General features: G+C 39.2%; 1 protein-coding gene across 2 annotated transcripts in view; it reads left to right on the forward strand.

Annotated features, from left to right (window-relative positions):
* The window catches only part of PLS1 (plastin 1), a 51,315-nt gene extending 24,373 nt beyond the window's left edge, over window positions 1-26,942 (forward strand). The window contains exons 4-17 of one of the 2 annotated variants that reach the window (XR_014526317.1): window positions 251-380; window positions 1,170-1,302; window positions 3,075-3,156; window positions 4,794-4,959; window positions 5,103-5,245; window positions 5,761-5,856; window positions 6,909-7,104; window positions 16,426-16,504; window positions 17,579-17,693; window positions 19,957-20,090; window positions 21,223-21,346; window positions 22,971-23,095; window positions 24,784-25,681; window positions 25,733-26,942. Coding sequence is in view for 1 of the 2 variants with exons in the window: in XM_083503668.1 (XP_083359794.1) it covers window positions 251-380; window positions 1,170-1,302; window positions 3,075-3,156; window positions 4,794-4,959; window positions 5,103-5,245; window positions 5,761-5,856; window positions 6,909-7,104; window positions 16,426-16,504; window positions 17,579-17,693; window positions 19,957-20,090; window positions 21,223-21,346; window positions 22,971-23,095; window positions 24,784-24,919 (1,659 nt within the window). In the remaining variant the exon portion in view is untranslated. Of the gene's footprint in view, window positions 1-250; window positions 381-1,169; window positions 1,303-3,074; window positions 3,157-4,793; window positions 4,960-5,102; window positions 5,246-5,760; window positions 5,857-6,908; window positions 7,105-16,425; window positions 16,505-17,578; window positions 17,694-19,956; window positions 20,091-21,222; window positions 21,347-22,970; window positions 23,096-24,783 lie in introns of both variants that reach the window. The other variant, XM_083503668.1, reaches the window with a different exon arrangement.
* The last annotated feature ends 990 nt before the right edge of the window (window positions 26,943-27,932 follow it).

Consider the following 27,932-nt stretch of genomic DNA (forward strand, 5'->3'; position numbering starts at 1 on the left):
GGTGGAAGGAGTGTGAGAGAAATTAAGTTCTGTTTGCATTTAAATATGAACTTGCCTAATTAGAAATTTCCAGAGCAATATGCAACTTTATACGCAGTTATCCTTCAAAATTCATAATTCTCTGAATTTTTCAATGCAGTCCCCTAGCCTCTATACATAGGTAAGCGCTTTCCTCGGGTAGCTCTTGTGCATCATATTTTCTGTTGTTGAGTCTGGCATGTAGAAACTGTTCCTCTCTGTTTTGTTCCAGGTTATTCAGGAACTGAAAAGTAAAGATATTAGCAAATCCTTCCGGAAATCCATAAACAAGAAAAAGGGAATTACTGCAATTGGAGGAACATCACCAATTTCTAGCGAGGGGACCCAGCACTCTTATTCAGGTAAATAACCTGTCATTTGTTCAAATAAAAAAATCCTGTAGAAGTAAAGGTAGCATTTATATTGAATAGTAGAAAATGGCTGAAGCGCTGATATTTCAAGGCTGACCTGCTGGATTTTCTCAATAATTCTTACTGCGCTCTCTGGAGAATCTGATATGTATGCCAGAGCAAATATTAAAACAAAAATTAAATCACTGTATACTAAAGTTCACTTTCCAGAGTAACATTATAGTTTTATAATTTAAAAGTATTCTCTGGATACACGTATTCCTTGGTGCATAAGGCTATTCGGACCATGATAAATTCTACATCAGGGATAGGCAACAAGATGTCCTTTAGATGTTGTTGGGTTCAAGCTGTCATCAGCACCAGCCATTCTGTGGTCATTTGACGCTGAATGCATCAATTGAGGTTTTTAAGCTATTTTTTTAATGAAATTGGTTAAAATCTACACTTCCAGCATGGGCCATAAGACGCCCTGATTTTCCTGGACATTTAAGCATTTTCCGCCTGGATGCTCCTTATGAGGGCCGAATACTGGCTATGGCTGGGAAATTCTGGACGTATGGCAACCCTGTGATAGACTGGAGAAGCTGTATATGAGAAATATTACAACTTCCTAACCACTCGTTCAGAAGTGGGACAATCTGCCCAAGAATTGTGCTATAGAATCTCTTTCCTCAAGTCTTGGACTGGATGGACCATTGAGTCCCTTTCAGTTTCAGTTTGTGATTATGTTTTGTAATTGTCCTGGTTTTTAGATTAAGATTTTTCTCTTCCTTTTTCCAGAGGAGGAAAAGGTTGCTTTTGTTAACTGGATAAACAAGGCTCTTCACGATGACCCAGACTGTAAGCACCTTCTCCCTATGGATCCAACAGATGATAGCCTTTTTAAGTCACTTGCTGATGGCATCCTCCTTTGGTATGTTTAGCATTACGTTGGTTTTTTTAAAAAAATAAATCACAAAAAAACCAAGCTGGCTGGTGAGTTTTCATGTTGAAACGCATGAAGCATGATCCAGTTAAGCATGATGAGAACTCGCTGATTTTCAGTGAGACAGCTAAGTGCATTCTTATTTCTCTTGATGAAATGAATAGGAATTAAAGCCTGTGTTGCCTTCATTTTGAAGCTTCTGCACTGCCCCACATACTCCTTAATAGAATATAAAAGGTGGGAGCGGCAGCAAAATGTTACAGGCTAAAAAGAATGCCCCTGTTTAGGGTTGCAATCACCTGTTTCCTCCAAGCAGGGCACCTAATAATGCTTCCCTTTCTTCCAATTTCTCACTCCCTCCCTGTCCCCCAGACAACAGACAGTGCATTCCGTGGTCCTTATTGGACTGTGTTTTGTTTTTGTTTTGCTTCCTCGTGCTTTCTTCCTTCTTATTATTCCTTTTTGTATTTCTACAAGCCTCGGGGTTCCCCTGAACGTGCTATTATACCCTTCTTGTTTCTTAGAAGGCTTGTTTTTTTGTTATATAGCTGTTGGCACTCACTGCATGAGTGGTGGTTTCATAAACACAAGAAGAGGCAATTATAAATAATTGCTGTTAGCTGGTATCAGTCTCTTTTGTATCTACATATAAATGACATTAGCCTTGTTCGTATGTAGCAGTAAATCATGACCAAGAAAGAAAGAAACCATGAAGTGGTTGACTTAGGGCTAATTGTATTGTAACTTATAGACTATTGTAGGTAAGCAGTGTATAGCTTTTTCAAATAAATAAGCTTGCATTCATGGTTTATTTCTCTCCTATCATGAGCTGTGAGTCAGCCATGCATTTTGTTCACATAATGTTTACAAAAACATAATATGCAAACACTCCCTGGTGATGTGTTCCATAGTGTCTGCTGGTCTCAGATTTTCCATTGAGACAATCAGGTAGATTGCATTTATTCAGCAAAAAAGCTCAAATTGCAAGCTGATGTTTCATGCATTGGTTTCTTAGTACTGTTTTGTGTTTTTGCTTTTTGCTGGTGCTTTGAGTTTTGTTAACCTACATTTTTCAATGATGGAGTGAATGTATTTTTAATGACTTGATTGTTGCTTTTTATTTGTAATCGACTTTGATCCACTCCTTTGTGAAAGGGAAAAGCAGGGTATAATTTTTAGAAACAACAATAAAATATATTTTACTAATTGAAGAAATGCAAACCTTCTTTTCTAGCAATATATATAATCTTCATTATATACAATCCATTGTGAAGTTGCCCAAACTCTACAGAGAGTCATATATGCCTTCACTGTTAATATTCCATTTTCCTACTTCCTTGTAGTCCTACAGTTTCCAGTAGTAGTTTTTATGCTATTGATGTTATGCTATACAGTGGTACCTCAGGTTAAGTACTTAATTCGTTCCGGAGGTCCGTACTTAACCTGAAACTGTTCTTAACCTGAAGCACCACTTTAGCTAATGGGGCCTCCTGCTGCCATTGTGCCGCCACTGCACAATTTCTGTTCTCATTCTGAAGCAAAGTTCTTAACCTGAAGCACTATTTCTGGCTTAGTGGAGTGTGTAACCTGAAGTGTATGTAACCTGATGTACCACTGTAGATGGAGTTTGGTATGCCAGTTTGGTATGCCAAAATCCTTTTTAATTGTTGAAGTAGCTGTAGGCTAAAATTGTCCTTTCCATGAGACTGATATTAATTTTTCAGAAAGTTGTAATTAAATATTTCCCTTTTCTTCCCCAGCAAAATGATTAACCTATCCCAACCAGATACAATTGATGAAAGAGCTATTAATAAGAAGAAGCTTACTCCATTCACTATATCTGTGAGTACAGCACAACCCTAACCTAAGTATTTCAAATCTACCTCAGAAGGACTGCTTGAAAGTACTTTGCAAAATAAAAAATGAGAACAGTGCATTATTGTGGTACAGTGGAACCTCGGTTATTGAACATAATCCATTCCGGAAGACAGTTCGAGTTCCAAAACATTCAACAACTAAGGCGTGGCTTCCCATTGGTTGCAAGAGCTTCTTGCACTCAGCAGAAGCCATGTCACACGTTCAAGTTCCGAAAAACGTTCAAAAACGTAAGCGAAACGTTCAACAACTGAGGCTTTTGAGAACTGAGGTTCCACTGTAGTTTAAATTTCCAGTTCTTTTATTTTCATCTGTTGTTGTAGCCCTATAACTACCACTTCCCGAAAACAAAGATATGTGAACCTCTGATTATAGATAGCTTCTGGGAACATTTCTACATTTTTTGTTGTTGCAAAGCCATTGTGAATTTGTGCCACATGGTATGACCTTGTATTGCTCCAATAAGCAGTTTTGTTACGTGGATACTACATTTACAGAGCAAAGCATGTCTAATTTCTATATTGCTATAGAAATAATTTGGAAACCCTAGAGTACATGTTCTCTGGGGTCTTCTGACAATGGCTCTTTTAATGACTAACAAGGTAAAAGTAGCAATAACAGATAGTGCCTGTTCTCCATCTGGTTTAGTGACCTGGATAGGCATTTCAGAAGATAATACTGGAATAGTTATTCAGACACCATTGATTTCCATCATTTAAGTTACCTTAATGACTTTCTAAAAAGCTTAGTGACTTTCTAAAAAGACTTTCTAAAAAGCTAAAAAGCAGAGACATCACCTTGCCAACAAAGGTCTGTATAGTTAAAGCTGTGGTTTTCCCAGTAGTGATGTATGGAAGTGAGAGTTGGACCATAAAGAAGGCTGATCTCTGAAGAATTGGTGCTTTTGAATTATGGTGCTGGAGGAGACTCTTGAGAGTCCCATGGACTGCAAGAAGATCAAACCTATCCATTCTTAAGGAAATCATCCCTGAGAGCTCACTGGAAGGACAGATCCTGAAGCTGAGACTCCAATACTTTGGCCACCTCATGAGAAGAGAAGACTTCCTGGAAAAGACCCTGATGTTGGGAAAGATTGAGGGCACAAGGAGAAGGGGACGACAGAGGACGAGATGGTTGGACAGTGTTCTCAAAGCTACCAGCATGAGTTTGACCAAACTGCGGGAGGCAGTGGAAGACAGGAGTGCCTGGTGTGCTCTGGTCCATGGGGTCACGAAGAGTCGGACACGACTAAACGACTAAACAATAACAACAAATGACTTTCTGAAAAACTCATACAAATCTTTGCTAGAAGCCCCATCAGCGTCAGTGCAAAGTAGAACTAAGTCACATTCCCATCAGCACAAGGATTTCTGCTTGGACAATGGGAACTTCCCTGGGCACCCCCTAAATCTGATCTAGGGGTTCCCCCAATCCTCCAGAGGAGATTTGAGATGTATGCAAGCAGAAATACTTGCATAGATGGGACATGTTACTTTGATACCACCCATCCTTTGTTTTTCCTCATTACCATTTTATTATACTTGTATGTTTTTGCATTTGTAGTTATTGTCAAGGTCAAAATGCATTTTTATTTTTCCTTTTAGGAAAACCTAGATCTTGCACTAAATTCTGCATCAGCTATTGGCTGTACAGTAGTCAATATTGGATCACAAGATCTAAAAGACGGGAAGCCACATTTGGTATTAGGACTATTGTGGCAAATCATTAAAGTTGGGCTTTTTGCTGATATAGAAATCTCCAGAAATGAAGGTAATAATATATAATGTCTGAAATACATGATAAAGCATTCATTTTTGTCTAAAGTTTCTAAAGTTTGAGAAATATATGTGAAATCTTAAATGATTTTAAAAAATAAAAAAGTAAGCCAGCTTTCCTGAAAACTCTTTTTGCAGCTCTTATTGGTTTGCTAAGTGATGGGGAAGAGTTAGAACAATTAATGAAACTGTCTCCAGAAGAACTCCTGCTACGTTGGGTTAACTACCATCTGGATAATGCTGGATGGAAGAGAATAAGCAACTTTAGTCAAGACATTAAGGTATAGCTTGATCGCTCAAATAAAAGCAAAACAATTTTGAATCAGAACCTTTCAACTGGAACTAGCCAAGACTATAAAAGAAATATTTTTATAGCTGCATTTTAATCAAAATTAGAGAGATACTGTTTAGATCACAGCATTGCCATTCACCCTTGTTCTTCTCTGCTTTCTGCAAGTTTCAAGTAGCTATCAGTTGAAGAAGAAGAATTATTATTATTATTATTATTATTATTATTATTATTATTATTATTATTTATTTATACCCCGCCCATCTGGCTGGGTTTCCCCAGTCACTCTGGGCTGCTCCCAACAGAAAATAATACTAGTTTTTTTGCTTCTTCTGTTCCTTTCTGGTGCAGGAAGAACTAAATTAATCTTATTTTCCTGTTGAGTTTATATGAGAGGCTAAAGCATACTATTGCAGCTGATGCCAATATGACTCTCCTTTTCTCAGTATCTGCCCGTCAGAGAGCATCAAGGACTTTTGTTCAGATTTTTTCAATTGTTCGTTTCAGGACTCAAGAGCCTACTACCATTTGCTGAATCAAATCGCACCAAAAGGAAGCAACAGTGGAGAAACAGCTATTGTTATTGATCTTTCAGGCCTCAATGTAAGTTTTGTATGTATATGTGTGTGTGTTTGCAGAATGTCATTGTACTAAGCAGCTGCAAACCATTTTGAATTACAAGCACAAATCAACAGAGTGCACAAAACTTGTGGAGCATCTGTAATGGATCTTGTGTATAGCTGGCTAAGGTCTGGACTTTTGAAACTTTAAGTTGATATTGCTTTTAAAATGAGCCATCTACTAACTCTGTTGAGCCATAACTCTGTTGACAGCATTTTGTAATTGTTCAGGTGATTTTATTAAAAAATCAGAAGTTTCCAAAAGAGAAAAACTTAGGTTTTTATATGCTTCCAGTGTTTCCAATAAGGTGTCATTTCACACTTTTGTTTCTGAACCTTGCACTGAGCTTTGATTCAGACCTGCCCAACAAGTAGTCTGCCCACCAGGTTGAATGCAGTGCAGCAGTCATGTATTGTTGTGTACCAAGATATTGACAAGCCTACTGGTTTTGCTAAGTGGCCAGCATTGTAAAAATGGGCAGCTGCTAAGCTTCTGGCAGGTTTCAATACATTGTTTGTGGGCTACGTTTAAGCCTGGCAGATTCACTAGGTCAACATTTGCCAACCCTTGTACATTCTAGCTTTTTTGGACTGGCTCCAGCCAGCGTGGCAGTAATGACTGTGACTGATGGAAGTTGTGGTCCGAAATATCTGGACGGTGTACCTGGTTGGCTTAGGTTGTAATAATAATAATAATAATAATAATAATAATAATAATAATAATAATAATAATAATAATTATTTATTTTTTGTACCCCGCCCATCTGGCTGGGTTTCCCCAGCCACCCTGGGCAGTTTCCATAGAAACCAAAAATACACTAAAATAGCCAAGCTTTTTCTGTGCAGTGAAATGTCCTGAAAACAAAAAAGTTCTCAAATAAAATAAGTTTCTAAACAATTTCCTGGTCTGCAACTCAATCTAGAATTGTAATTTATGTTCAGTGCAATCTTATATTAAGATGTAGATATTTTATATAAAATGTCAAAATTAGTATTTTTTGAAGTGTGAGGTTTACTCTTTATATTTTTTTCAAGGAAAAAAATGACCTGAGGAGGGCTGAATATATGCTTCAACAGGCAGACAAACTGGGCTGCAAACAGTTTGTGACTCCTGCTGATGTGGTTGCAGGCAATCCTAAACTTAACATGGCCTTCGTTGCAAATCTCTTTAATACGTACCCTGCCCTGCAGAAGCCCGAAAGCTCTTCTTATGATGTCAATTTACTGGAAGGTGAGCTAATGTAACAAACACTGATAGTGACATTAGAGAATGATAATCCTCAATTATTTCATATTAAGATGTTCAGAATTTCCTTGATATTTTCTCTTCCAAAATGTTTTCACGGAAAATTCAACCCACCTGTTAACTCCTATAGAATTATCTACTCCAGTGATAGGGCAGCTGTATAAATGCAGTCCGTAGGTAAAATACATAAAAATGGGTATAAGACGATCTGTGGTGCAACGGATGCCACTTCAGAATAGCCTTTTCAACAGTGGCCAATGTGATGCCTTTGGAAAGCATGCATTCAGGGCCTGAAGGCCACAACGTACTCCAGCTGTTACTCAACCAGCAACTTTTATTCAAAGGCCTCTAAACCTGAAGGTCCCATTCGTTTATAATGCAAGCAGCATAGGATAGATATGTCCTCTGCAAATTTATCTGTTTCAAAGCCATCCAAAGGGCCTACCCAGATGATAAGCCATCCATGCTATTAGCGATTGTGTGAATGGCTGTTTTTCCGTTGAAGACATGAGAGCCTTGCTGTGGGTGCGAAGGAGCCTTTAACCCCCCCTTTGCTCCTTGCTGTGTTCTCAACTAGATTTCTCTCTCTCTCTTTCTCTCATTCGCTTGCACTCAGACTCACACTCCCCGCTTGTAGCAGGTGAGGGGGGCAAAGCCTGAAACCCAATACCCTCAACGCCAGGTTTCCATCTGGATTGAGTCCCGCACCTGGAGTTTCCTTTTAAAAAGACATTCATCCACACAATTGCTAATCATGTTAATAGCATCTTGCGTAGTCTGGCCTTGAGCCAGGCACCACCACCACCACCTCTTCTGGCAGCAAATTCCATAATTTAATTGTGCATTGCGTGAAGTGATTTCTTTTTTTCTTTTTTGTCCTGAATCTCTTGCCTGCCGTTTAGAAAGAACTTATCCTTTAATAAACCGACTGTGGCTGATCATTTGGCATTGTGCTCTGGCCAGCTTTTGAGAAAAACATGGCACAACTGCCCAGTACTAATTGAACTGTTACTGGGTTGCCTTCTCTCTCTCTCTCTCTCTCTCTCTCTCTCTCTCTCCCCCCTCTCTCTCTCCCTCTCTCCCTCTCTTCCTCCCTCTCTTCCTCCCTCCCTACATGACAGGAATATGGAGCTTAGATGCTAAAAGTGAGGGCCCAAATAAATATGGTATTAAATGTGTCTTTGCTTTTAATATGCACTTTTTATGCTAAGGACTGGGGAGATCACAACAGGTAGGGAGAGGAGGTTTTGCACTATCCTCTTCTGTTGTAGTCCTAATGAATATTGCTTTTTAGTTGGTGGTGACTGCATTGGGAGGGAATATTTCCTTACTTTAAAACCAGGTTATTAAGCCACTTTTTGAAACTGGTTTAACAGTTCTGAAGCTGTTAATCAGAGTATCCTGGTTTGGACAAAATGAGAAAGTGTAGTTAATAGTAGACTTCCTGGGTGGTTTGCCGGATTGTGCAATTAAGGGAGCAAAGAGGCTCTTTCCTATCTCAGTTTATTAAACCAAGCTATGATCATCCAAATGTGGTCATTATCTACTCCTTCTAAGTAATACATTAGTTATCCTTCTACAGATCATGCCATCTACACAAATGTAGTTCATCTAAAGCAAAGCATCATTTTTTCTAGCTTCAGGGCCAAATTAAAGTTGATACTCAGAGAACCATAATTGTTCCTACTTTTTTGTTTGTTGTTTATGTTCAAAGCATTTGTCAGGGTGGGACTGGTCAAGAGGAGAAGCAGCACTGTGAAGGGGGGTGTCTAATTTTATCCCCCCTTTTGGAGTCTAAATTGCTGCCCTGAAGCTATTTGAACAACGGGGGGAAACGTGTTTGGTGCCTGTAGGTTCTCCCCAACATGGCAAATAGCAGCTTCAAGAACAATTTAGAACAGTGTAGTATGTAAATATAATCCACTGATACATATTTCTTTATGAATTCTGGTGGAAGGATGTTCCTGCATATGCTCAGTAAGAGAGTTGAAGCAAGGAGCAGCCAACATTGTCAACAGTTAGCCTACAGCACCGCATGCAGTTTGGATGATGGCTGGCTGTCTCCTCTCTAATAAAGCCACAAACGCTTAATAACTTTAACCTCTGAGTTTCAGTTTCTTCACTGGGGAAAATTGAGCTCACAAGTGATGTGTTTCTTAAAGAACAGGCTAGAAAGGTATCACCTTCTGATTTTGAATATTTGTGACAACGCTTGTGCCACTTGGTGTGATTAAGGAAGCCTGCAGCTCATATGCCTCACCAATGCTGCTGCATCATAAGAAATGGACTCACTAAAATGGTGGTGGACTGTAGAGAACTCAACAGCATGGCTTGAGAAGACACTTACCCACTGCCTCAGATGGAAGAAACATTTGCTTTGTGGGCAAAAGTGCTTTTCCATGTTGGACCTCAAAGGCAGATATTATCAGATCTCAGTTGGGCAAAGTGATAGCTTTCACCATACCATTTGGAATTGGCTTGGCAGTTGACAAACACTCCTGCTACCATCCAGAGAGTTATGCCAAGTGTCATACATGACATGCATTTCACTGAGACAGTAGCATTCTTGGAAGATTTGATGATTTTTTTTCAGCCACTTGTGAGTAAAATGTGAAAGTTCTGAAATGTTGATTGAAGTTAGCACTTTCAAACAGTAAACGGTTTCAAACATTTATAAAATATTTGGGACATGTTACTTCTAAGGATGGATTCCACCCAGATAAAAAGAAAACACATGATATCACAGCATGGCCAGTACAAATTATTAAAGAATTGCACAGCTTTATTATTATTATTATTTACTGGATACTGCCAGGGGTTTGCAGACCAATATTCCATTTTTGCAAGACCTTTCAATTGCTTTCTTGCTGGAGATGGAAAGGGGAAGAAATGGAATGGAGGACAAATACTTGAAGATAGATGGAATGAAAATTTTCAAGATGCTTTAGAAACTTTAAAACTGAGTCTCACTTTTGCACCAGTTCTTGGGTTTGCTGATGGAAAACTTCCATATACTCTTCGTTCTGATGCATGACACACTGAACTGGGAGCTGCCCTCTGACAGGTACAGACCAGAAAACCTCAACTCATTGTTTATGCTAGTAGAAGACTGACTTCTACTGAATGCAGCTATCCGGTTCATAAATTAGAATTTCTTGCCTTAATGTGGGCTATTTGTGATCAATATCTTTGTTTTTTAAATATGGCGCAGAATTTAGACTGATGACAAATAATAGTCTCATGACATATGTGAAGACTGCAAAACTGGATGCAGGTGGGTGGCAGCTTTGTCACTGTACAACTTCAATATTGCCTATAAATCAGAAACGGCAAATATGAGCCAGGAAAGCCACACTAAGGGCCACTAAATGACAAGGAAAATGTAAAACAATAGTGTGTTGCTAGGCAGAGCCCAATAAAGTATTTTAACTGAGAAGACTGTCTGGAATAATGAAATTCGTAAAGCAGTAATGCAAACTCATGAAGTGCTGATAGGCTCTCAGACAGATAATTTTAATGAAGAAGCAGTAACATCTAGAAAAACAAGGTTTGTAAAACAAGAAGACAGTATAGCACCATCATTTGAGAATCCATCATTTGAAAAACTTGATCCCTCCGATTCTAGACCTATAAATTGGAGGAGCTACAGGGAAGTGACAAATATATTGCCCATGTGATTCATTTCCTGGAAACTGTGTGTAAAACTTTAGAGGAAGAAAAAGGAGAAGAGTATGAGACAAGACTACATCTACATGAGTAGCCAATTTTTTTTGTTTCTCCAGGAGTCCTACACAGGAAAGTACAGTTGAGGGAATAGACGATTTAACAGCTGGTAGTTCCTTACACTCATCATGCTAGAGCACCAGAGGGAATTCATAATTAAATAGGCCACAATGGATTTGAAAGAACTGTAGAACTGGCTTGGGACCATTTTTACTAGCCTGGGGTCACTAGAGTGTAGAGGAGAAATGTCAGACCTGTGAGCATTCTAGTAAAAGAAAGGCCAGCGTAGAAAAAGCAGCACAGCTGGTACATATCCAGACTTTTTCTCTACTAGGCTTAATTCAAATAGACAACTTAACTTTGGAGCCGGATTGTGCAGGAATAAGGAATGTATTAGTGGCAAAATGATCTGTTAATGCCCCAAACAGCTGCTAACGTATTGTAGAACATCTTCATCAGTCACTATGGGTTTCCTAGAAGAAGCCATAGTGATTAAGAGTTGGGTCAAATCTCAGGAGTAAAGTCACAACTTCCTATTACCCAAATGGACATCCAGTGAAAAGGTGCAGTCATACCTGAATGAACATGTTGGGAACACTAGAGGACCTGAAAAATGTTAAGCGGAGACCATCTTTATTGCCTATTGATTTGTGTTTTGGAGTTAAAGAAAAAGGACAAGGTGTGGTGATGGATCAACAGTACATAAAAGATTTAAGATGAAGACTGTGATACACTTGCTGCCAAACAAGCTGCAAAAAAGTAATTGACTAATAACCACTTTGGCATCCCATATGTCATTTCTGGAAGCTGGTGTCCCTTAGTTTTAGGTGAAAATAAAAGTTTGCTGATCAGCGGGAACCAGTGTGCATATAATAGTGGAACAATAAGAGGGAGACCTACCTGTTTACAGACTACAAGCAGAAACTGTAGAAATGTTGTGGTTTCATTACTGGTTATAAATCTGCAGCCAGTATGCACATGGAGTCAAGTCCAGGTAGCAGTAGAACCAACTGATGAAGCAGCAATTCAAACAGAGGATGTGGAAGAACCACAGACTGAACAAGCAAAATTTCCACCACTCCTTTCATTGGAATTCTCTGGCCTCCCTAGCAGGAGCAACCAGCATTATGGGCAGTTAGGCTATATTATCTCAGTGCAGCTAGGATGCCTGTCTACCTCCTCTCTACAAAGCCCTAAAATCTTAAGAGCAGATTAGTAGTGAGGTCTTCTTTAAAATTTTAAGATGAGTTGTGAAGTTCTCCAAAACTATAAGTACCTTGCCTGCTTATATTCTTTTTCTGTTACAAAGGGCCTGCGAGTTTTGTTTTCCACATTGGGCTATGGCACTTGCAGCCCTTTAAAGAAGACTGCTGTTGGAGTTGAGACAAGTGAACAGCAACCATTTTCTCTCTCTTGTCACTAAAACCAAGCAACTGGTACTGATAATGACCAGGTGGAAAGGTTCTGTGGTAATGGCCTGAAAAATGGCACTTGGGAGGACAGTGCTCAGTTTTATAGCTTTGGGTTATTTATGTACATTATATATTTTAACAGAGAATATTGTTATTGTTTGATGTTCAAATATTATAATCTTGTCTCTGTACGAGTCCTTTATTGTGAGTCCCTCAAGAGACCCCGAATAGCAAAATTGTTAAAACACCTTTTCCCCAATATGATTCAAGCTTCTCTGTCTGCTTTGAACTAAAAGAAGAAAGTGTTTGTGTAAGATCTGATCACTGTTCTTCCAGCATTTCATCCAGTTTTATCCTCATTGCCTGCATTTTGTAGTGGGCTTTTGTGTGTGTCAAATATTACTATATGAATGGTGAGCACATCAATTTCTTTATAGTTATTTCTGAGGTGAGCTTTCATAATTTGACCATTTATAATTTTCCCATTTTTCTTCATGAAATGCAGATTTGACTCCTCCTAATGTAGGTACTGTATTTAGTATTTTTCTTTAGCCTGTAAATGTATTTATCTTGAGATGATTGATTTTGTTCCCTTCCTGCTATGACTGCTTCCCCCTCCTAATTATCCTCCTGCACTGGTCATATAACCTATTTTTCTTTTTAATATGCCGTTACAATTGAGAGAAAAATATTAATTCATTCATATATAAATGCAAGGTTGAAGGCTGTTTTCATACATAACAGGGCTGTTTTAGGAGCCGTGACTTGGAGTCTCACAAATAAGGACTGAAGGAGAGTCAAGACTTTAGACACACAAATAGGGACAGTTTCATCCTCTGGAACAATACAGTGTCTCTTCTTTCTCTCAGCTGGCTCAAATTCTAATTTCATGAATACTCTTTTAGAAATACAGTAAAATGATACAGATTTGAGTTCCTCTGGTCCAGAGCTATACTCTGGGTATGCCTTTATGTCCTGTGTAAATGCCATCATCTTCCAAGGCATTAGGATTCTACTGCAACTTCTCTCTGTTGGTAAACACACACACACACACACACACACACACACACACACACACAATCTTCTTCCACCAGGCATTTAATAATATAGAAGTGTGACGTTACTGGTGTTTGCATTGAGAAGGAGCAGTTGTAGCAGTGCTATATTTTATATTGTTTTATTATTTTAGAGATTGCTTTATCTTGTTTGTAACCCACCTTGTCATCACATGGTGATGAAGGGCATGATAAAAAGACAACAAATACAACTGTGAATAGGACCAACTGACTGAAGGGAAAATAGTCTGCCTTACTGGTGGCGAGACTGTTTAGCATCCAGTAGTGTTTCTCCCACACTGCTTAGACACTGGGGCCTTTCATGCATCAAGCTATTGCTCTAGTGTTTTGGATTTTGTATTGGTGATGGATAAACAAGGATTTTTGCTGTCACAGAGAAACAAGAGCTGGCAATTATGCCCGAAGATTCTTATTTCTGTTTCCACAGAAAGATTGTGGGATGTGTTGTTACTGACTAGCCTTTTGATAAATTAAATTGTACCTAGCATTGTACCACTGAGAGAGGGAAGAGAGAGAGAGAGAGGTGTGCCATATTGTTCAGTGACTCATGCCCTCTCTTCTTTATTCTATTGGCATAATGCTACTGCATAATATTTTAGTCACACAATGAGAAGTGCCATAGGGCATGTTGGCTATATATATGGTGCTCCAGCTCAGTTTTTGTTTTCTATTATTTGTCCCTTCCATTACATAGAATTCAGTCTGTGTCTCCAGAAGGTATATTCTGAATAATGAAAAGGAAGTGGGGGGGAGGTAATGGAAAGCTGGCCAGTTTTCAAAAAGGTGAAAAGCTTAAGAATTCTTAGGTTCCTTTTTAACGAATAATCCTGTTTAGAGTGGCATATTAAATACAGTGTGCTATTCTTAGTTCCTCGGTTCCTTTTAATCAGAAGTACGTTCTTTCAACTTGCACGCTATTGCTGCTATTGGTCTAGAATGGATTTTTCTGGTATTGTTCAGCATGCAGTTTTTAAATTCTTACTTTGAGTGAAGTTCTACATATTTCCTTTCTTATGCTTTCAGTAATAAGCTTTCCTGGAAGCGTTTGTTAGTTATCTGTGAAATGTTCAAAATACATTTGAGTTAGAGATTGTTTTTTAAAAAAATATCTCAAGCATATCAACACAGCTCCTTTTAATCATTGATCCCAAAATACACTGTAGTCCAAATTTTAAAATCACAAGGTTTTCTCAATTAAGTAAGCATGTGGAGAAAAAGTAATGTTTCTCAATTTGAGCAGAAACAGCCTTGAGGAAAGAATTGTATAAGGTTGCCACATAAGGCAATTTTTATTTTTTGGCTCACTGTTCACAACATGAAATTGGTTAAAATATGTTGAAATTAGGCAGCACTGTTTAAATATTTAATTTCTACACATCACATATTGAATTAGGCTGCAATCCTTTACCTACTTACCTTGGAAAAGCCCCATTGAACTCAGTGGGACTTAGATAAGTAGCCATGTGTAGGATGTCATTGTATGTAATAATTAAGATTACATACAGTGGCGTAGTATAACATTTATATAGGCTGGTTCCTAATGAGCACGAATGAAAGCGAAGGGCAGAGTAATATAGAATAAAGAGAAAAATAGTTGCTGTGTCTACACACATAGCAAAAAGTGATAAGAATACAGAAAAGATAGAATTGGCTGTAGTAGTATCTTAGGTAACAGGGGGATGCACTAGTTATGAATGTTCACCCTTGTAAAAACATCACCCTGCAATAAAAACTGCACAGCAGTGAGACAGATTGTTGACCAGATCATTCCCTGTACTACTAGTTTTATATCTTCAGGGAGTTCTTTATATAGGGACCCCCTGCCTGCAGTTTGAAGTGGTACGTTCTGTGTTTTTCCACCTTGGGTCTCAACCATCTCATTCCATCCTGATTCTAAATAGATGCAGGTCACAGAGAGCCCCATTGAGAAATACTAAGCTGCACACATGTCATATATCTAAGGCACATGACTTTCCCCAAAGCATCCTGGGAACTGTACTTTGTTGAGGGTGCAGGGAATTGTAACTTGGAACAGGGTGTGTGTGTGTGTGTGTGTGTGTGTGTGTGTGTGTGTGAAACTACAGTGCCCAGAATTCTTTGTGGGAAGTCATGTGCTTTAAATGGGTTTTAAATGCATGGTGTGTACACAGCCAAAATCAGATGCTTTTGATCAAAACAGTAAGGACAGTGTGGAAATCAAACACCACATAATTTCATCTACAGCAGAATTCCCAAAGTTAATCTGCCCTAAATGTATGCCATGGGGTCTTGGACTTGGAAGACCAAGGTTCAGATGCCCTCTCAGTGTACTCCCTCAGTGTACTCCAGGGGCAGCATTGCATTAGGTAGCCTGTATCTCTGCTACAGACGCGGGTGGCGCTGCGGGTTAAACCACAGAGCCTACGGCTTGCCGATCAGAAGGTCGGCAGTTCAAATCCCCGTGACGGGGTGAGCTCCCATTGCTCTGTCCCTGCTCCTGCCAACCTAGCAGTTTGAAAGCACATCAAAGTGCAAGTAGATAAATAGGTACCGCTCCGGCAGGAAGGTAAACGGCGTTTCCATGGCCACATGACCCGGAAGCTGTACGCCGGCTCCCTCAGCCAGTAAAGCGAAATGATTGCCGCAACCCCAGAGTCGTCCATGACTGGACCTAACAGTCAGGGGTCCCTTTACCTTTTATCTCTGCTAAACTCAAATTACACTTGCAGAGTAGGAAATACTGTTTCCCCCTATATACTTTCCAAAGTTCTGTGGACTAGTGTTGGTATACAAATATGTTAAGTACTTTTAATTTGGTTTTATGATTTTAAGTTCTTACACTCCTCACCAACTACGTCTCTCAAACAGTAGAGGTTTTCTCTCTTTGGATAGTACTGCCAACCCAGACCTAGTGTCATGGGAAATTACTATTTTTTAATAGAAAGAGTAAACACCTCTTCTGCTTTGTGATGCCTGTTCCATTTGTACCCAGAGCTTTTAACAGCCAGATCAGAAGAGATTATTTCTCAGGAAAAGATACATTGCTTTTATGTTCTTTCAGAGTAATGGCACATATAAAATGTGTTATCTGAGAAATTTTGTACCCTTTGCTATAGGAGAAAGTAAGGAAGAAAGAACATTCCGAAACTGGATGAATTCTTTGGGTGTAACTCCTTACATTAACCATTTGTACAGGTAATATTTTTATTCTTGACTGGCCATTTAACTGATCCATGGTGTAACCCTCACTGGAAAATATTGTAATTGATAGGACTTAGTTTTGCTTGGATCAATGATAACACAGTACTGTTTTTCTGATCATTGGAGATGATAGGCTGGTATAGCTCAGTTGGTGGAGCCTTAGACTCTTAATTTCAGAGTTGTGGGCTTGAGCCTTACAAAAGATTCCTGCATTGTAGGGGATTAGACTAGATGACCCCCCTGGTCCCTTCCAACTCTGCAATTCTATGATTCTATTCTTTCTATGATTCAGAACTGGGACTGCCAGATTCAGAACGGGACTGCCTCTTCTGGTATGCCCTGCAGAGGACCTTAAGGTCCATAAATAGCAACACTCTAGAGGTCACAGGCCCTGAGGAAGTCAGATTAGCCTCAACCAGGGCCAGGGCCTTTTCGACCCTGGCTCTGGCCTGGTAGAACGCTCTGTCTGATGAGACCAGGGCCCTGCGGGATCTGATATCTTTCCGTAGGGCCTGTAAGACAGAGTTGTTCCACCTGGCCTTTGGAATCAGCCTGATCCCCTCCACCTCTTTCCTTTTCCTTCTGTGATGGAACCCCTATTTGAGGACCTCCCTGGCTTTTTTCTGGCCCACGTAGGACCAGTCTGGATAGCTGGCCTTGGTGAAGATTTGACGTTTTCTCCCCACAAATAGTTTTTGATCTGGGCTTCCACTGAAATGAGGCTGCATTTTAAGTTGTATTTTAACCCTGTTTTTAAGTTGTATTTTAATCAATTGTTTTTATACCTGATGTTAGCCGCCCTGAGCCTGGTCTTGGCCAGGAAGGGCAGGGTATAAATAAAATTTATTATTATTATATAGAGAGAGATTTAGATATAGATATAGATTTTCTCAGTGACTGTGATAATGAGTAAATAAGTAAATAATTTAGGAGGAAAAGAGAGGATTACCAAGCAATGAAAGCCTCATAAATTTACTTGGATACACTATTGACTGCATTCAGGGAACATATAATTTATTTGTGTAAATATATATGTTTTCTCTCTCTCCCTCTCCCTACACTGACCAGTGACCTTGCTGATGCTTTAGTAATCTTCCAGCTCTATGAGATGATTCGTGTACCTGTACAATGGAACCATGTCAACAAACCACCGTATCCTGCACTTGGGGGTAACATGAAAAAGGTTTGTAAAAGTGTCTGTTTTGGAAACCACAGTGGCTCCTCAGCCATTTGCTTAAACCGCATTATCATGAATGGTGTTGGTGTCCCTGAATTACCATATTCACCCTTGCTTAAGGTAGCATATTAATATGGTTACAACTCTTGAAATAAGTTTCTTGGTGTGGCCCTTAGACTGGACCTCAGCAAATGCTTCACTTGGGATGAAGCATGCATGTCACAGAGGCATACATGCCTACAGAAAATGCAGTTTTCACCTACGGTACTGAATGAACTTACAAGTCTCGAGGCATTGAGCGATATAACCATGATAAATGGCCAACACAGATCAGTCGAATGCAACAGAATTTAGAGCTGTTTCACAAGCATGGAGCCAGAACTAAAAGTATATGCAGAGCAGGTCACTCAAGCGGCTGAGCTTAGCTGCTGAACACGTGTCAAGTTGCACACACATGCAGGATATTATTAAGAAATAATGGAATGTTGAGATTGTCCTTGCCATTAATATCAATTAGTGAATCCGTGGCAGAAAACTCAGAACACATGTAGGGGCAGTTCACCCAAGAAAAGTGAACCACATCACAGACCACACAGTTCAAGTTTCACACATGCATGTTTATTTAGAAAACAGATTGAAAACCTCAAGGCTTCTATTAAAGTCAGGAACAATGAATGCATCTATAGCAGAGAACTCAAAACACATGTAAGGCAGATATAATGCAAAACAGATTATGCAAGAAAGTGAAACGAAACCACCGTCTACAAGTCTAGTAATAAAAGTCCTTCTGCATTACATATGGTAGGTAAGCATACATATGAAGCATACAAAACTCAGTCACCTGCACAGAACAGGATACAGACACTAAACATACAAACAAAGCCAGGGTAGAAGCATTCTGTTGATACAACTACAGGACTCTATGGCCTCTACAGTCATTGGAAGTAGGCATGTTAGGGCCACTGTGTTATGTCATCACCCTGTGATCTTCAGGTGAAAGGTAGTATACAAATTTAATAAATAATAATGTGATATGGAAGGCAAATGGACAGGCTGCACCTAGTGGGGACATGCTTTCCTTACCTGAAGGCAACTGCCTCTACTAATCATTCCTGCAACTTCATCTGAAGATCACTAAACCAAATGGGAACTTGGAAGAAAATGTTAGCCAGTGAGGCCAAGTCTAGAACTTCTTTCCAAGTTCACTCAGTTATCCCCAGGGATTGGCGGTGAGGTGTTTCAAGCCATGACCCACATATCCATAAAGAGGGGGCAGCTGTGAACTCTGCTTGTTGATGGGCCATGAGGAGAGTATCAAGTGGTGACTCACCATGGTTGCAGGTACCAGCATAATGGGTGCCATTTAACACTTCAAAAGTGGAGTATCTGAAACCAGGGTGGGTGCAAGATGGTTCTAGTCCTGCAGAACAGGACGGCCATCTGGATAGCCCACTTGACATTCCTTTAGGTGACACTGCTGAAGGTGATATTGTGACCTCTGAGGCATGTGCTTTGCCTGCTGGAGGAGGGCTGTCCATAAATGTGACATCTCAAGGCAGATCCTTGACTTTGCCAGTATAAGAACTGTGTGCTTTGAGGAAGGGTTCTGGTAATTGCATCCTAAGTGGTGGACCAAGTACTGGTGACCTCTGGTGCCACTACTTTAGCTGATCTGGATGTTGTTCTTTTTGTTGAGCTTAGATCTGTGTTTACTTATTATTGTTTACAGATGGCTAGATAATGCTCTTAGGAAAGGGAGGTGTGTTGTACAGTTCGGTTAAGAAAAAAGGTTGGAAATGCTTGCCAGCACAGGTGAGAGTATTAAATTAGCCAAATCGTATTTGCCTAGTAGTCCTTCACCAGGAGTGTATGCCTAGGTTTTCTGTGCCTTGATTCATATTAATAAAAGCTAATACTTTCAGAAGATTTGGATGAAGTTTGTCTAACTGCATGCCTAAGCAGCAAGCATGACACCATACATATGTTTATAAACACATTCATCTGCTGGTATAGGGTGCTCTTGCTGCACTGGTGTTGTGGTTGGTTTGCTCCAATTAAAATATTTTGATAAACGATCGTTCCAAACATGGGCGTAGTCAGCTGCCTCCCCCAAATCAAGTAAATAAATAAAATTACTTAACTAACTGGCCAATTGCATCACAGATAACTTGGCTCTGCTGCCTCAACATAAAGCCAGCCCCCCCCAATAAATCCTGGCAACGCCCATGGTTCCAAATAGTTTCTGACCTTGATTTGTCATTTCTTTTAGATTGAAAATTGTAACTATGCAGTGGAACTGGGGAAGTCAAAGGCCAGATTCTCATTGGTTGGGATTGGTGGACAGGACCTCAATGAAGGCAACCCAACGTTGACACTGGCACTGGTGTGGCAGTTAATGAGAAGGTGAGGATGTATTATAGCTCACAAAACCAAAATGTTTTCAAAACCAATATATGTTCTTCATTTATTTGCAACCAGTCTGCAGTTTTATTTTTAAAGTCAGATAAATTATTTTCGGGCGTTTGTCTTGTCAGAAAATTCATAGGTACAGTTTAGGAACTTGACTTTATCCAATCTGGAATATATGCACAAGTCATATGCTACAGAATTAGGAATCACAGCATAAAATTATTTAGCAACAAAATTCAGTAAACAACTGGAGAAACTTGGAGCAGAGAGCAGGCAGGCAGAAGAATGAAGCTCCTCAACTCATACCACAGTCCTTGTGTTTGAAATTACCGCCCACCATGCACAAACATGGTGATCTTGAGGGTGATCTATAAGATGCTTCCCAATGTGACTAGTGGCGGTAGTGCCTGCCCTGCGTCTGATTCTCTCTCATGTTTCCTCTTTGTTTGGCTCTATCTGCCACAAAGCAGCTGGGCCGTATTGTGCTTCACTTGGCTTATGCTGAAGTCCCTGCCCTGTACTGCCTGGGGAGCGGGTGGCGCTGTGGTTTAAACCACTGAACCTCTTGGGTTTGCTGATCGGAAGGTTGGCGGTTTGAATCCGTATGATGGGGTGAGCTCCCGTTGCTCTGTCCCAGCTTCTGCCAACCTAGCAGTTCAAAAGCATACCAGTGTAAGTAGATAAATAGGTACCACTGTGGCAGGAAGGTAAATGGCATTTCCATGCACTCTGGCACTCATCACATTGTGTCCCATTGCGCCAGAAGCATTTTAGTCATGCTGGCCCCATTACCCGGAAAGCTGTTTGCGGACAAATGCCAGCTTCCTTGGCCTGAAGCGAGATGAGCGCCACAGCCCATAGTCACCTTTGATTGGACTTCACCATCCAGGGGTCCTTTACCTTACCTTACCTTTTACTATACTGCCTGGTGCTGTGTCAATTTCAGTAAAGTTGCAGTTTGCTTTTAACCCTCCTGCTTTTTCTGTACTCATTGCAAGCACATTTTCTATAATTTTTTTCTCTATGAAAGTTGTGTTTTGCAACTGTTTTAACACGTTGTCAGGAAAATACGGAGGAATTGTTAAATTCCTTATTAGCTGAAAATACTGTGTTCTTTCTGTTGCAGGTACACTTTGAATGTACTATCGGACCTTGGTGAGGGGGAAAAAGTAAACGATGCGGTTATTATTAAATGGGTGAATCAGACACTTGCAAATGCAAATAAGAGTACTTCAATAACTAGCTTCAAGGTAATGAAGACACTCTAGAGAAAGGAAATGTGAATTAATCAGAAACATAATTATTTTGATGGGAATTGATCTATAGCAAAGGTTGTGCATTAGTTATTGTATATAAGTTGTGTATAAATAGCCGCAAATGGATTATGAATGCAAGTAGATTATGAATGTCATGAAAAACAGTACCACATTTAGATTACAAAATAATAGTAACACATTTATACAAGATGGTGGGTGTGTAGATCCGTATTTGTAATGAACTTTCACTATGTAACTAGCAGAAATTTTGCTTAATGGAAATGAATAATTTTAGCATGTGACAGGAGGCTTTCAATTTAACCAGTAATCCTAAAACCTCAGGATGGGTTTCTTAGAAGACAGTATTAAACATCCATCCCCTTTTGAGGCAGGAGTGCCATTTGGGACATTTTTGTAATATGATGTTGCATTAAAACCACTAGAGGGAGCAAACCTAACAAAGAGACTGAAATCTGTTTGGTGTGGTTGAGAATAAAACTGTTTCTGCTTCATAAAATATCAACATTTCCATAAGGTTTTAAGACATATTTGAGAATGGCCTGGTTGCAATATCAGTTTCATTAGGCCTTGAGCCGGTGTAGTTCTCTGAAGATTTGGCCATTCACCAGGGAAAATAAAAGTGTCGAGTAAATGTTACATGAATATTTAGCCAATATTTTTCAGAGTTCAGATCAGTCTCTTTCTAATTTAGAAAGTGGTCTCGTGGCATTGGAACATGGGGTACACAGAATGACAGAAGAGTAATGATGGACAGACGTAATCCACAATTATTAGCACTAGAATGGGATTTTATGGCCAGTTCATTTATTAAGATACATCAGCTTAATTAGTAGAGATAGGAGAACATTGCTGGGTTTAAAGGCACAGTATGCATCGTGGTGCTTAGAAGCTGTAAGAGCAAGTCTGAAATCATAGCTTTAATCTGCCTGGTAGGAATAGCATGCTGAGACTTTGGAGGAGTAAAGCTAATTCTGTGGTGCCTCCTGCTGATTCCTTGATGTCATGCACTTGACTGCCCATCTGCTTTAACTGCTGGAAGGAGGTGAGCAGGGTCATCTATTTTAAGGCAGAGAGGAAGTGTGTTTCAGTAACCAGGAAGAAAATGCAGTGCTCAATGGCAAGCTCAAAGTAGTATTAGGATTCTAGAAATAGGCAGATCATGCCACTTGCAAATCAGTAGAAGGAAATCCTATTCACATAAGAAAGTCAACCTGAAAAAATATCCACAAACGTGCAGAATTATTCTGGGAGATGCAAGAGATTTCCCCAAAACCTTTTGATAGGATTTCATAACAAAATGTTATTTAGTCATAACGGATATTTTATCATGGGAAAAGAAGCAGCAGGTGGTTATAAAAGGTCATTTGTCAAAAAGGAGAAAATTCAACAGTATTGAAAAACATGACTTTGACCATTCATGATTCAGCAGTTATTACATACACTGTGTTTTAGCTGCCACACCATTATATTAGGATTTATTTATCAATGAGATAGTGGATAAAGAGAAGGGAGATACATGGTGAAAATACTGGTAAGAGTATTAAAGAAAATCCATTCATTAATGATAGTGAAACTTTTCAACACCTTCTCCTTCCAGGACAAATCCATAAGCACTAGTTTACCTGTACTAGATTTAATAGATGCTATTGCGCCAAAAGCAATCCGTCCAGAAATGGTCAAGAGGGAAGATCTTTCTGAAACAGACAAACTGAACAATGCTAAGTAAGTCTTTGCAGAATATTTCTTCCTTTATTATACACGGAGACTCTGATGCAGCCCAGATGTACATGGCTAGTTGTAAATGTCAACTAATTCCTACTCTGTTACAGAAAAAAAGAACAAATGGTCTGTGGCACCTTAGACTTAACAGTGTTTGTGCTGTAAGCTACTGTGGACGAGAGCCTTCTTTTTCAGATCCATGAAGAGTTATTCTCAGCTGGCAGATAAATGCCCTCTATTTCATATCTGCCTGCCTGTATATTTTAACATCATGTGTCTAATGAAGTGTAGTGTTGTCAGTGCAATCAGGGATGAGGAGACAGGGAGGATGGGGTATATATTCAGGCTCATAAACATCAAAAAGATGCATTCAAACCTCTTCAGTGGGGCCCAGATCATCATTACAGTGTTACTGTGTGCATGTCAACCCATTTCTCTTTGCTGAGTTATGTATCAAGTGTTAGGAACACTGATTCAGCATGCTTTATATGTACAAATGATATTGGAACAGTTGTCAGCTCAGAGAAAGCTGCTTGCTCATCCAAAGAGGGGGATACCAGAGTTTTCATGGGTGGCATAATCCAGTGCTCAAATACAATGTGTTAATTTCTTCCTTTTTCTTTGAATGCCTTTCCCTTTAATGCCACAGCTCTAAATCAGTCATAGGAAGCTGCACATAGGAACTGTCTTAAAAGTTTTTAAATGCTGACACGCACAAAAAACCTTACCTTTTGACTTTTTTTAAGCACATAAAATGCTATTTTCAGTAGTATGGTTTCAATAATATGCTGCTCATTCTTATGAAAGTTGGCCCTTTGAGAGTCTTTATCTTTCTGGAAGCAAGCTAAGACTTTCTTTATACTTTCTAAGTATAAGCTGCTAACATGCTTGACTCTGCTACGCTATTAGTTTGTTTATTGTTTAGGCTTTTACTGCATGTTATAATAATATAACAATAATAATAATTTATTATTTATACCCCGCCCATCTGGCTGGGCTTCCCCAGCCTCCCTGGGTGGCTTCCAACAAAATATTAAAATACAGTAATGCATCAAACATTAAAAGCTTCCCTAAACAGGGCTGCCTTCAGATGTCTTCTAAAAGTCTGGTGGTGGTTGTTCTCTTTGACATCTGGTGGGAGGGTGTTCCACAGGGTGGGCGCCACTACCAAGAAGGCCCTCTGCCTGGTTCCCTGTAACTTGGCTTCTTGCAGTGAGGGAACTGCCAGAAGGCGCTTGGCTCTGGACCTCAGTGTCCGGGTAGAACAATCATGTCATCTTTTATTATTTGAGTATAGTAGTTTTATACTACACATCACAGCACTCCAGATGTTGGACTACATCTCCCATATGCCCCAACCAGTGGTGCCCATGGTCAGGGATGATGGGAGTTGTAAGCCAACATCTGGAGGACCACAGTTCACCCACCCCCGCAGTAAATTTTATACCGGAAGATGGAACAATAATTATAGTAAGTAAACAGCAGTTGTGTAATATTTTGTTTCACATCTATGGCTACAAATTGTTTATAGGCAAGGGAAATGGATATGCTAATTGTTTGTTGTAGCCTGAATTTGATAAGCAATACATCTTTAGAACAAAATAATGGCTATGCTACAATAATAAGGTTGTTATATCTCATTAGTTAATGCCAGATGAATAATGCTACTTTTTTTTCTCTCTCTCTCCAAGATATGCTATATCAGTTGCTCGGAAAATTGGTGCTTGTATATATGCCCTGCCGGATGACTTGGTAGAAGTGAAGCCAAAAATGGTGATGACCGTCTTTGCTTGCTTGATGGGAAGAGGACTGAACAAAATAAAATAAAGAAGATTTTTTTACAAATGTTTTCTGCCATGATATACACAATGAATGCCTCATTGTTTACAGACTAATGGAATTTAGTAGCTGTAAAACAGAGATAATTTATATAAACCAATGTGGAGATGTATAGAGAGACTATTTAATATAAGAATTGTTTATATTTAAGGTTTCATCTGAAAAGTTTTATATATCAGTAATTTGTGAGCTAATGTAATGCAGTAATCACCAATAAGATTACAATGTTATATAGCCTTTTTAAATGAATATGATACATGCTGTTTTCATAGTGCACAAATTATCAAGATTTTAAAGTGCTATTTTAGGAACTGCTGTGAAATTAAGTTTTTATGTCAGTGTGTTATTAATACGTAGTCTGCACATGAAAGACCTTGAAAGTCCTTGCCTTATTATAAGGGACTACCCAAACTCCTGTTGGAATTTGGGCTGCAAATTAAAACCTTCTGATCATAAGGATTCTGTCTAGGGAGTAATTTTCATTGCACTGAATGGGACTGACTTCTAAGTAAAAACTCTGAGGTTCTGAGTACTAATTGATTTAGGCTACAATCCTAAAGTCCCATTGAATTATTTGGGGCTTACTTCTGAGTAGACATGGTTAGGCTTGCACTGTTAGTAGAGCAATCAACAAAGGTTTTAGTTGATTAATTGATGTACATTTTAATTGTTGTGGGTGAATATAATTTGCTGGAGTTGGAAGGTAAGATCTTGGGAAGGGGAGAGGGGTTAGGCTGTTCTGGTTCTTATGTATTACTATACTTGGAAATTAAAAATACTAAACAATGAGGACAGCTGTAGCTATAACACCCTGTTTCTTGGCCTTCATTAAAATACTAAGGTTGAGATGCGAGACTGGGACGTCCCTTATCAAAATCCGTCCCCTCTCCTGCACAGTCTCCCTTCACTCGTCCTCTGCAGACCTATGCCATGGTTAACAATTATATGAGAACCTCCTTTGTTAAACATGATTAATACTAACCAGAGTTTGCAGTTAATTCAAATTTAGAAATCATGAATTGGAAGCTGGCTTCATAAAGAGACCAGTGCTGATTGTAGGCCTTAATCATGGTTTTGACTGGTGAGAGAAGGATGAGGGGAATTTGCTGTGGAATCAGCCCTTCTCTAATCCCTTAAATTTGATCAAATAATGAGACCCAATACATTTACAGTGGTCCCTGAGTGGTAGTTTTTGTGTACCAAAACTTCAGTATTTAAAAGACATCTGTATTAAGGTTAGTGTAGCATGCAGGTTCAGTTAAATTTAGGGAACAGTCAACAACCCTATACCCGGGGCTTTTTCTCAGCTGGAACTTCCTGGAACTTAGTTCCGGCCCCTCTCAGGTGGGCGCCATTGCCATTATAAGAGAACAAGGAATGAGTTAATGGTGAGTTCTGGCACCTCTTTTTCTAGAAAAATAGCACTGCCTATACCCTTTTTAACAATATGGGGAAGATAAGCTGATATAGAGTTATCATGGTGTAGTGGTGGTGTTTCTGCCATATCCTGCAGCTCCTTAGCCATTGCATCTTGATTATAGCATTGCACCCTTAGTCAGTTTGATTAGTAAAAAGTGTAGCTGGTTAAAGCAAATTTAAAAAATAAAATTGATTTGCAAACGTAGTATTGAAGATGGAACTTGCTGTTTATTTAAATGAGTTGCATTGCAGGAGATTGTATTAGATGACTCTTGGGGTCCCTTCCAATTCTACAGTTCTATGATTCTATGTTTTAAAACTGAACATCCCCTCTTGTCAATATTGTTCTGTAGAAATGCTTGTAATATGAAACAACTTCAACATATTTTTTAAAGTAATTTGTTAAAGAAAAATTAACAATTGGTTGTGGTTTGTGGCATTGAATAAAACTAAGCACAAGTATAACAAGGACAATAAGCAAAATGAAAATTATGTACGTAGTAAGGCTTTCAATGAGAAAATATCCAAGCTAAAATGTTATATCAAGAAGCAATAAAGAGAGATGACAGGTCCAGTTTGAGGCCTCTCTTTACATGTGATGAGCTTTCTTATAAATGTTTTTAATATGTGTGCACTTCCTATTGCTGATTTCTCATAGGAAAGTTATATATAGTTATATATAGTCTCCTTATTGCAGACTATATATTGGTAAAAAGATTCACATTTAGACTTCGGGCACATTCACACCATACATCTAAAGCACTATGATACCACTTTAAATAGTTATGGCTTCCCTCAAATAAATCTGCAAGCTGTAGTTTGTTAAGGGTGCTGAGAGATGTTAGGAGATGCTATAGAATAACTACAGTTCTCAGCACCCTTAACAAACTACAGTTCTCAAGATTCTTGGTGGGGCTGGAACAAGGACTGTTTAAAGTGGTATGATGCCATTTGAACTGTATGATGCTGATGCAACCAACAACTGATAAATCAGTTTAAGTCACTGATAAATATGTCATTGGGGGAAAGCCAGTTCAAGATAGGCCTAGAGTTGTTGGTTCAAAGTGTGGCTGGCTCTGTCATCCAAGAGGCAAAACCTTTGAGGCAATTTACTGTAGGCACATACCACACTCCTGGATCATAAAGAATTGGTCATTCATATTCAAGGAGTGTAGGACTGTATCTGAACATTTAGCCATACAAACCAGTGTTAGCTTAATGCAGAGGAGCATGTTATGATGGGTTGCATATGACAAATCTCCCATATCTTTAAAAGCCATATAGACAGCAAGGTATACGCTATAGTCTCCTGTAGAAGCCCTTAGTCTAGTGAGGCTGCATCAGCACCATATATTTTTAAAGCACTGTACCACTTTTAACAGTCATGTCTTCACCAAATAATCCTAGAAAACATAGTTAAGGGTGCTGACAGTTGTTAGGAAATTCCTGTTCCCATCACAGAGCCACAATTCACAGTGGTTTAACTCAATCCCTGTTCACAGTGAATTATGGGAATTGTAGCTCTGTGAGGGGAGTAGGGGTCTTATAACAACTCAGCACCCTTAACAAACTACAGTTCCCA

This window comes from Podarcis liolepis, assembly GCF_965112155.1.
Source record: "Podarcis liolepis genome assembly, chromosome: 5".
Classification (NCBI taxonomy): Eukaryota; Metazoa; Chordata; class Lepidosauria; order Squamata; family Lacertidae; genus Podarcis; species Podarcis liolepis.